Genomic DNA, 11,660 nt, shown 5'->3' on the forward strand with positions numbered 1-11,660 from the left:
GATTTCTTTTACCACTAGCAAAGATTTTAAAAACTCTCGGACGCAAAAACCCTCTTACTCTTGACACCTTTCATCATCTTCTCCAAGGATTTCCATGGCCACCTCATCAGAAACCCCATATGCTGCTGAACAGACTGCCTCGTCGGCGCTTCTACATTTCAAACCCAGTCACAATCTCAGTCTTGATCTCGATTCATCTAATTATGTTGATTTCCTTCAACCTATGATCGAGTGTCTTCGTCACTCTCCGCTGTCTCAAGCGTTCACAGTGACAGAAGGTGTTCCCTTGGTACATCTATCCAGGGCATACTCAACTTCAAGTTATCAAGAAGTTGAGTATGTGATTACCTTTGACATCGCTTCCCAAACAAAACATCAATCTCCAAGTCTCATTTCAACTGATTGCTAGAGTTTTCTTAAGCTAGGGATCTGGTTCATCCGAAGTCCATCTCTTTCTCTGTAATCTTGGAGAAGTTCTACCAGATGGGTTACATGGGAAATCTCTCCATTTTATCCAAGTTCAAGAAAACCAACCTACCTCCGATGTGGAATGGCCTCTTTACCCTTCTCTTCAAAAGTTTTTCAGAGCTGGTCACGGGCTTGGACAGTGCAAGTAAGCTTTTTTGTACTATTATCTATGGACTTTACCATGGAATCAACCTGGACTATGGTTCCATCCTTTGGGTACAACTTGTTCAGAGTACTCTCTCTACAACATGGCACTCGGAGATTTTGTGTGCTCTTTCTGGTTTGTCATTGTCCACAGAGCTATCACTAAACTTAATATTTCGGTGACTGAAGGGTGTAAAATGGAAGCTATTCTGACCTTTCATACTTTGAACTTCATCGTGTCTGATCCTAAGAAGTTTGCATTTATTGGATCTCTTCCATACGCAATGCTCAACTATGTTCCAACAGACAACGAGCTCATCAACAAATATCGGAAGAAACCTGCATCAGGTCCTCGCCCTTTAACACCTGAAATGCAAAAGGATTTGGAGTAAGCGAACAAGCCTAAGAAGGGAGGTAAGCGAAAGATGAAGGCTAGTCCTTCCAAACCAGCTCAAACTCCAAAGAAGAAAGTAAAGAAACCCGCTCGCAAGCCAAGGTCTCCTACTCCTATTGCCGAGGAGGATTCAAAGTCACATATAATTTCAGACATTCAACGAATAGAGCAAGTCCATCCAGAAACTGAAGATACAACTACTCAATCCCATCTAGAGGTAACTTTTTCGATGCCCACATCTGTTCCATTAACAGAAGATCATTTTCGTGGCTTTACTCCTCCACCTTCTCTTAGTGCTACTTCTACACCTATTTCCACACCGATCATTATCGCTCCATGTCCAAATGTTTCTATCGATGTCTCACAACCTAAGGTTTCAGTTGCTTAAACCACTCCTCTTTACACCGAATCCACCGCTACAACCACAACAAACATGAGTACACCGCCAGTAACTGTCAACGTATCTGATACGGGGGCAGGTGCTTCTGGTGTTATGATTGGTCCTAGCTCAACTACAATCTCCCAATCGAGTGTGATCAACTAAAATCATTTAAATAACAGTTGAAATTGAGTGTTATCAACTAAAATCTTTCAACTGTTTCTATTTTGAAAACAGGTGTCGAAATGTCAAATAATAATGTAAAATTCCTTTTACGATTGTTGTAAGTTTAAAACAAAATCAAAGAATATGTCGTTTTTTACCTTGATCTGTAGCACTTGTTCTCGCAAAATCAGTCGTTGATGACATTTTTTATTTTATCAAGCTTTTAGTGTTTGATTCAACGATTATCGACGAAGATTTATTGTTTTTTTAAGGGTTTCGGTTCACAAAACTAGAAAGAGAAATTATAGGGAACAATGATTAAGGAAATGAGGGGGGAACGACTAGTTATGTGAAGAACGAATCCATTTACAGTATTCCCCCCCGTGTTTTTAAATTTCTTTTAGCTAGGCATCTATTATTTTATTTAATTACAAAGTGTCACTTTGCAAATTAAAGAATGATTTTTGTTCTCAAATATTATCGCAATAAAAAATATTTTCGATTGAACGCTCTTTATTTATATATATATATATATATATATATATATATATATATATATATATATATATATATATATATATATATATATATATATATATATATATATATATATATATATATATATATATATATATATATTCACCATCTTCCTCTTCATTATTGGTTTATTCGAAAGACTTATTTTGGAATTACGAAAATAAATGAAAACGGAAAGCGTAACAACAATACCTAAAAAATATTATATCCAAATGTTTTCCGTGGATTGGCTACAAATAATGATAAGATTATATGTCTTTTTTTTAAACGACAAATGTATTTTATTTTTAAATCTACATATATCTCTAATGGGACTTGAACCCTCGATCTTAAGAAAGGATGACAACACCCGATATCGTTGGTCTAGAAGTTTGTCATTATGATTAGTGAGTTTTTTATACCGACCAGACATAGAACATGGTCACACGAATAAATGTGTATTATGATCACTTAGCGAGCTCCCTTTTTGGAAATGTAATGTTGTAAATTTACTGTTTTTCTAGTTGTTTTTCATAAAAAATGATATAGGAATGAGCATATCGACCAGGGAACTGGACGAAACCGGTCGGGCCGAGACCGGGACGATATTCTTGTGGATTTTTGGAACCGGAAACCGGTAGGAACCAGAACCCGTAGAACTGACAAAAACCAGAACTCGTAGAACTGACAAAAACCGGAACCTTATGTTGCTATTTCTCGAGGACCGGTTCCAACATTGAAGACATGACAAGAACCGGCAGAACCGGAACTGGTAGAACCGTGGTTCGGTTTGATTCCTATTTTCCACAAAGTTTGATTCCCGGGCCGGTTCCGGTTCAGGCGTGTTCCAGCCGGGTCGGTGCCTTTGCTCATCCCTAAATTGATACATTGTACCTAGGTTTATGGTCCCTAAAATATGGGATTTTAGTAAATAAAAAAAGGCTTCAGGAAGATACTCATATCTCCTTCTATGCTCGTACCAATCATAAATAAACAAAAATACAATCAAAGTAATCATAAAATATTATTGGTTTTGGTTGATAGAATTTAATATTTTGCTGATTAATAGTATAATTGAAAGCAATTTCTTTAAGTTAAATATGTTCAAAAGTGAAGTTTACTTTATATTTATACAGACATAACCATTATAATTTTTCATTATCAAAAATGTATTAATTTGGCCGGTAATTCTTATTTTAATGGATGACATTTTCTTTAAATACTTCACAATCTTTGGCACACATATATGTTTATCCACTGACTTATTTATGCACATCCTATTATAAACAACAAAACGACAAGTTCGCTTTTTGAATATGGTTTTCCGGATGTTGGAAGACAAAGGAAAACGACTTCTAGGTTATGTTGGACTGCTGATGTGAATACAGATGGGTATGGTTGCGTTTGTACAAAACTACAGTGACATTAAATATAATAATAATAAAAGAAAAGAAAAACGAATATATATTGTGCTGGTGGAACTCGTGATCTTTAAATTATTTGTTAACAAAAGAAAACCCTACTTATTAAAGATCAATAAGAGATTACAAGAAATCTTAAAGATTTGCAAAATGGATTTACCAAATACAAAACATAATCAGATAATCTTCTCTTTACAGCAAAGTGACGATTTGGTGATTCATGATCATCCTTATCTGATTTCCTTTCACCAAGAAGATCATACACATGATGAACATCTTTCCATGGTGGATGGTATGTGTAAAACCAGGAAAAGGGCTGGATGCCGAGCATCCAGTAAGCCTACTTTAGGTTCTACTTGTGGGGGAGGAGATGGTGAAGATGACCAAACACAGAAGAAAATGGTTCACAGAGAGATCGAAAGGCAGCGGAGGCAAGAAATGAGCCAGCTTTATGCTTCACTTAGAGGTTTACTTCCTATTGAATTCGTAAAGGTGAATTTCCATCTATTCTTTCCTTCAAATGCTATCAAAGATGCTAAAAAATAGTCTGTTAATGTTGGAATCGGTGATTTTTGGTGTTCAGGGAAACCGTTCGGTGTCAGATCATATGAACCAAGCAGTGCATTACATCAAACAAAAGGAGGAAAGCATTAAGGAAATCAGTACGAAGAGAGATCGACTCAAGAAACCTTTTGACACTAATGAAAGCTCGATGAATCAGTTATCTAATACAGTCTCAGTCAAGTTCTGCAATGGGGGAGTCGAAATTTTGATCAACAGTTGCTCAATAGAAGAAGGGTTTGCCCTTTCACAAGTACTAGATGCAGTTATGGAAGAAGGTCTTAACATAGTAAGCTGTAGCTCTACCAAAGTAAACAATCGGCTACTTCACTCTATCCGATCTGAGGTACATCCTACACATCATTCTTTATAGTTATACATTGTCAATTCTTATGGTTTTCTTAGTTCTTGATGATATATAAAAGCGTAATATGCCATAAGAAAATTTCGAAGAACATTAAACTCAACCCTCATTTCATGGATTGTTTTTGTAGGTAAGTGAGAAGGCATTCATTGATCCATTAATGTTGCAACAAAGACTAGTGTTGGTAGCCAATACTCAGTCAAATTTCATTTAAGATCGTTCTACTCAAAATTTGAAAACTATGGTATTTTTATTTTCTTTTTCCAGCTCTTAGGAGATGTCACAAAACACATTTATTTGACCCTTCGCATGATTTAGTTTGTTGTGCATAACATCAAAGGCTTAGTTTATATGAATTTTGTGCCGATAATGTAATATTTGTGTTTTCCTGAAATTCTTTTGTAAATGTCTCTTCTTAATTACGTTCATCAGTAGATGTCATGGGTTGCAATAGTTGTTCTTGTTATGGAAGAACATCAAATTCCACCCTCACTTTCATGGATTATTCTTACATGCAAGTGATATGATATCGATTTATAAGATTATGATGTAAGGAATTAAGAGTAGTTGTCATCACAAACACTGGGCTAAATTTCGAGAAAGATTGTAATTACAATTTGGAAACTAATTAATCTTAGGTTTACTTTCATGGAGATTAAAGATGTAGAAAATGCATATTTGCAAGTTCTTTATTAATTGGTACAAGGAATTTCCAATGGCGAGTTTACATGAAGCTTGTGCTGATTGACATCGATGTGGTCTCTTGTGTTTAATTTCTTATAAATTCTTGTATAATACTATGCGTTATTACAATGGAACATCAAGATTTTGTAGTGGATATTGTTCCAGTTTTGCGTTTTACATGAGGCATGAACTAATTGCAGTTGCAGGTTCGATTTTCAATTCCAGAGCAATATGGACACAAGGGTTCATTGTTCTCAGTTTGTCTATTCGTTATGTTGATAAAATGATTCAAGTGAGACCACCGACATGAAAAATGGCAATAAAATGATCGAAGTGATTTGTTAATTAGTCTTTTTCATGTGCAATGGGCATCTATCGACTCTTTCTAAACAAATAATTGTGGGTCGGAAAAGCAACCATGATATGGACTTTTATTATGGAGATGGCTACCTCTCATGAAAGACAAAACCCTAGATGTGATAACTTGTTATGTAAGTTCTGCGACTATATATGATGTCTGCATGCTAACTTATATTTTTTCGATTTTCTAAATGGTTTTAACTATACACAATATTTTTAAATGTAAGTCTTGAATTCATTTTAATATTTTGATGCATATAATTAAGCTAAAAACACAGTCCATTTAAGGGTAAAAACTTAATTAAAAAAACCAAAAACCATATTTTACACTCCAAGGGTAAAACCTTACTAAAAAAGTAAAGGAGAGCAAATTATAATTTTTTTTACAACAATATGTCTTAAACATCCAACCATTATGACAGATACACCTTAGTAATAAACATGATACCATTAGACAAATTTTTTTAGGGATTATAGATGATATTGAGGTTAGAAGAGGTATTCAACTTTGTCATTTTGTACCATTATTTATTTGGTGTGGGAATTAATAATCTTGCACCATTCTCAATGTAATTTATCAAGAATTTAAATATGATTGATAAATTACTCTTTCCAACACACGACTATTAACTTAATTAGTTAATTAAGGTTAGTCATATGATCTGGTTATATTAAACTATAAACCGATTTCAACATGTGCTGGATTCTTGAAATTTAAAGGGAGTTTTAATAAGTGTAATAAGTGTCATATGATCTGGTTATGAATTTTTTGAAGAGCTAAAATATTAGGCTAAGAGGTGTCATAACCATATAACGCTGGCATCTGACATGGTTCGATTCGCCGTCAGTAAACACCGGGCCTCAACTTCAGATTTACCGCCGGTATAATATCGGTGGTGGCTTTGTACCAACTGCAAAATTTTAAAATTTCAAATGTTTTGGAGAAATAGACGTTGCCACACTGTTGGCAACGGCTATATATATATATATATATATATATATATATATATATATATATATATATATATATATATATATATATATATATATATATATATATATATATAAACAATTCATTTTTTCAAAATATGATCACACTACATACTCCTTACGATAAACATTCATTGGAAATGTCTTCTAACAACCCAAACTCTTCCAAACTAAATGCTACAAACCAAAATCCCTACTAGAAACTTGAGTTTCAGCTAGGAATTTTGCTACGGATTTATTCTCTAGCAAAATTTAGACTTATGGCTAGGGAATTACCACAGATCTACCATGTTTTTTATAATTATTTTATTTATTTGACATATGGAATATTATTGAGGATTTACCGAGGGCTCAGCTACGGATCTCGCAAGTATATATCGACAGACCTATTCCTCGCTAATCAGTCGAAAAATGAAGGCACTTAGCTAGGGCTCAACAAGGGATAAAAAAATCGTGTCATCCAGTACACATTTAGCGAGAGAACGGCGACAAAAACTATATTTGGGGTATTCGTGTTTTGTTTTTTCTATCGTCAATCTCTTGCTGGAATTGGCACAACCCAGTTTCATTCTCACGATGGTGATTTAAGTTTCCTTCATCCAACTTTATCACTTTGGACTCTGGAGTAAGTCCCTTCGATCTATTAACCCAATTCCGGTTCTACTTTATCTCACCATCTCTGTTCGAACGGATGACGACACTACTCACCATTGCAGCTCCCGATTCTGGCAACCTCCATAATTTTTAATCTGAAAGTATTCTTCCTTAACTTCCTATTCAAGTAAATCTCTTGATTTTATTTGCTTTAGTCACATATTAGGTTAGTTTTAGTTCAATTGCATATAATACTTCATTAGGGTTTAATTTCCCTATTTTTTTTTTCTTTTTCAATCATCATCCCTCTTATCTCTTAGCATTACATACACGAGGATCTTCCCTAACTAACAATGCCAATACGTTGTGTGAACTCCATATTTTGGTTAGATTGGCATTCGATTCACTTAAAGTAATGGAAAAAACAAGATCAAATCCACCTGTCCCTGGAACTCCACCCAACAACACCTCTTCTGCCAGAAGCTAAAAGTTGAGAGCTCAAGTTTATTTTACATTGATGAGTACATCCTCATGAAGAGTTATTTCATCTCATCATCTCATCATTAATAAGTCTTCATTTATCTGCATACTACAGCAGTGCTACTTGTTTGTTCTTCTTTTTCAACATCCTCATGACGAGTTATTTTATATTGTAACTGTATCCTAGTGCTAAGATGAACTCAATGAAGTTCCTTTAAGCATCATAATGAACTCAATGAAGTTTCTTGTTACTGTAAATTTGTGTTGTTAACATTGATCTCAATGTTGTAAGTTGTAACCTAGTGCTAAGAATGAACTTTGTTTTTCATAATTAGAGAATTGCTAAAATATATAATTACAAAGTATTGGATTTTGGATATCATCATCCAATACTTTGTAGTTTTGTATTTTAGTCATTCTCGAGTTATGTACTCATATTTAGTTTACCATTTCTATAACTATTCTATGATTTTATTTGTTACCTGTTAGTTGTTGTTTCATTGACAATATCACCATCCAGTACCCTGTAATCTGTACTTTATCATTTGTAATCTGTTATATGTTGCTTGTTTCTTCAATTACCATCGCTTTAATTATTCAATCTGTTATCATTTTTATCATTTATGTAATTTTGAAATACATAATTTTGTAATTATGTAATAACCATTCTGTAATTTGTTCATTTCTGCTTTTTTTTTGTTAATTGTTATGTATTTATGTGTTTCTTCTAACAGCTATCATGTATTACACTAATTATTGGTTCTTTTCTTGAAGTGATCTCAAAAGGCTATCTTTGGAAGGAATACTAGCACAATCTTGGTGAAGGTGAATTTGACCTTGTGTTGTCTCTTTTATGTCTTTTTCTTGATTCAAGTTTCTTGTCTCATCATATCTATTTTGACATGTTCAGATTTCTCTTTCTTTTATTGAAGAATCTTTACCATGTCTCTTTTCATGTTCATTTTGTTTGCCCCTGCTTTGCTTTTCTTTTCTCATCGTTTTACCCTTGGTTTGCCTTTCTTTTTTTGAAGAATCTTGAAGTGATCTTTGCTCAGTTTTAGTATCCTATGGTATAAAGCTCTCAACTTGGTGTTGAAATTTAACATCTATTAGTGTTTTAAAGGTGTGATGAAGGTTATAATTGTAATTTTTTCATGATTTAGGGGCTTGAGGACCCAAAAAGGAGTAGATACAAGCTTCTTTATCTGTGATTCCCCCTGAATTGCCAATGGAGTTGTCAATAGCTATTAATACCTCATTGATTGCACTAGCAAGACGTGGTATATTTTATACAGAGCCTTTTCATATACCATTTGCTGGGAAGGTGAGCAATAACATTTATTTTTGTGGTAAAAGTTACAATTGTATTTTTAGTCCCTGTGGTTTGTTCATTTTTACAGGTATGGTCCAGTTGTTTGATATTTAACTGCTGGTTCCCTAAAGCATAGTTTCTTCACACTTGAAGTTAGATGGATATTAAATTACACGTACAAATGACCATTTTGTCCCCCATGGCTTTATGTTTTAGCATGTCTTTGCTATTTTGATCTTAAATCTGGGATTATTGTCTTTCAGCTTCTAATACATTTATATTTAGGTAAGTTACAGTTTTCTACCTTGTGTGTTTCTTGATTGTTACAGGTTGATGTGTAACGACCCGTCTCCGGTATGATGATTCCTTGGTATTTATTTTGAAGTTTTGCAAGAGGGACTCGGCGAGTTCATAGCCTGACTCACCGAGTAGGGACGGGATTTCGAGCACGTGTTAACTGGCGACTCGGCGAGTCCATATTCTGGACTCGGCGAGTCTGTCCGTCTGGGAGAAACCCTAAATCCCCGGGTTGCCCACTATTTAAGCCACCTTATGGCCTCCATTCTCGCCTCCTTCACCCTCAGTAAGCTGTGAGAAAACCCTATTTCGACCTTGAGTGTTTTAAGTGATCTTGTGTGCAATTTGTGAAGGCTTGAAGAAGGAGAAGAAGAAAGGAGCAAGGAGAAGGATTGTAGAGCAGAGATTCAAGGGAAAGCAAGAGCTCTTTGAGGTATTCTTCAGACTTCCTTCACTTTCATGCTTTAAAACCCTTTCTAGATCTAGTTAATGCTTTTCTCAAGCCTTATGTTGATATGGAAGCCCTATTATGCCGAGATATCCTTAGATCTGTTCATTTAGGAGTTGTAGAGCCCAGATCTATTGCCTTTATGGGGCCATTTTGCATATTAACCCTAGATCTACCCCTTTTAAGTGTCTTTTAGCCTTTATTCCCTTTTTCATGTGTTTGTACACGTAAAGTTGGAAACTTTACGTGGTAAATCAGCTTATTGGACTCAGATCTATCATTTGTATGTATTGGATTCGAGCAAAATCGAGTGTAGAATAGTTGCATGGCTGTGACTCGGCGAGTCGGAAGAACGACTCGGCGAGTCGAGTCGCGAGTCCCCGATTTCTTCCTTTTGAGCGGTGTCGAGTGGGTCCAGTGAGTAGTGGAGTGGACTCAGCGAGTTTGAGGGTAGACTCAGTAATGGAGGGACTCGACGAGTTGTTCATACAACTCGGCGAGTCCAAGGCAATCTTCTTAAGCTCAAGAAAAACTCGTCGAGTTGTTCATATGACTCGGCGAGTCGGATGAAGATTGTCTGAGTTCTTGGATCGAGAGGGTACTCGTCGAGTCGATGTCATACTCGACGAGTAGCCACGAGTAGGATTGAGAAGTGAGATTAGAGACTCGGCGAGTCAGGTCAACTGTGGGTTGACTTTGACCAAGAGTTGACTTTGACCGAGAGTTGACTTTGACCAAGGGTAAAAGAGTCATTTTACCCAGTGTAGTGTTTAGTATTGATTGAGTGTGTTTATGGACTTGTAGCCGGGGAGATACCGGAGCAGCAACAGTTAGCTTCCAGAGCCATACACACAGCAGCCAGTTCACAAGGTGAGTTTCCTTCTAGTAGGAACTGGTCTAAGGCCACAATGCCGACCCGTTTAGCTAGTAGTAGTATCCGGATTTTGATCCGATGCAGTAGTTAGCATGTTTGATGCCTTTGTGGCTCAGACAGGATTTATGTGTGTTCATGCTAGTGATATGTTTATGCTATGTTCAGTCAGCTTCGGACTTCGGTCCGATGTCAGCTTCGGACTTCGTTTCGATGTAGGGGACAAGGTCCCAGTCAGCTTCGGACTGCGGTCCGATGTCAGCTTCGGACTTCGGTTCGATGTAGGGGACAAGGTCCCAGTCAGCTTCGGACTTCGGTCTGATGTTAGCTTCGGACTTCGGTCCGATGTTGGGGACAAGGTCCCAGTCAGTCAGTTTCGGACTTCGGTCCGATGGAGGGGGCAAGGCCCCAGTATGTGCTTGATATGTTATTGTATGGTATGTGGTAGTTTGGGGGAGCTCACTAAGCTTCGTGCTTACAGTTTCAGTTTTGGTTTCAGGTACTTCCGCAAGCAGAGGGAAGAGCTCGGGATGATGGCATCGCACACACCACAGCTTCAGCTTTTATCCTGGGAGTTGATTTAGTTTTTGATTTTGATATGACATAGATATGATACAGTTTTCCGCACAGTGTTTTTATTATGTTTGGGATACATCACGTATGGTTTTATGATATAACACTCAGATTGTGGTTTTTGGTTATATTGAAAAACGAAATTTTTGGGTCGTATTTTTGGGTCGTTTCAAGTTGGTATCGGAGCCCTGGTTTGAGGGATTCGGATACACTTCCGGGTGTATCTGAACTCAAACTAAGGGGAAATAAAAAGATTTTTTTAAAAAAAAAAAAAAAAGGAAAATGTTTTCTAAAAGAATTTTGAAAGCACTTAGAAAGAAAGAAATTTTTAAACGAGATAAGGGTGTGGTGCATGCGATCAGCCGAGCTCAAGTAAGTACTCCCAAATTACCCATACAAGTTATTTGTTCAGTTACAGTTTCAGTAGAACAGCATGCTAGTATAGGACTAAGGATCTAGGAGGATGCCTTATGTGCCTGCTTTATGTGTTACAGCTTTATGAGTATTGCATACTAGTATTAAGTAGACAGCAGTAGGATAGCCTGTTTAGGTTATGCCTGATAGTATGAGCTTAGCATTGTATGCTAGTACAGTTTCTCGTTATGAGAATAGTTTTGCCTGAGTATGTTTCCTTTATCC

General features: G+C 36.2%; 1 protein-coding gene across 1 annotated transcript; it reads left to right on the top strand.

The window, feature by feature from the left end:
- The first annotated feature begins 3,584 nt into the window (after positions 1 to 3,584).
- LOC111901755 (transcription factor bHLH118) lies at positions 3,585 to 5,674 on the top strand. The gene is made up of 3 exons (XM_023897632.3): positions 3,585 to 3,979; positions 4,071 to 4,394; positions 4,543 to 5,674. The coding sequence occupies exons 1-3, from the start codon at positions 3,638 to 3,640 to the stop codon at positions 4,624 to 4,626; spliced, it is 750 nt and encodes a 249-aa protein (XP_023753400.1). The 5' UTR covers positions 3,585 to 3,637; the 3' UTR covers positions 4,627 to 5,674.
- The last annotated feature ends 5,986 nt before the right edge of the window (positions 5,675 to 11,660 follow it).

Source organism: Lactuca sativa, chromosome 9 (assembly GCF_002870075.4).
Source record: "Lactuca sativa cultivar Salinas chromosome 9, Lsat_Salinas_v11, whole genome shotgun sequence".
Lineage (NCBI taxonomy): Eukaryota > Viridiplantae > Streptophyta > Magnoliopsida > Asterales > Asteraceae > Lactuca > Lactuca sativa.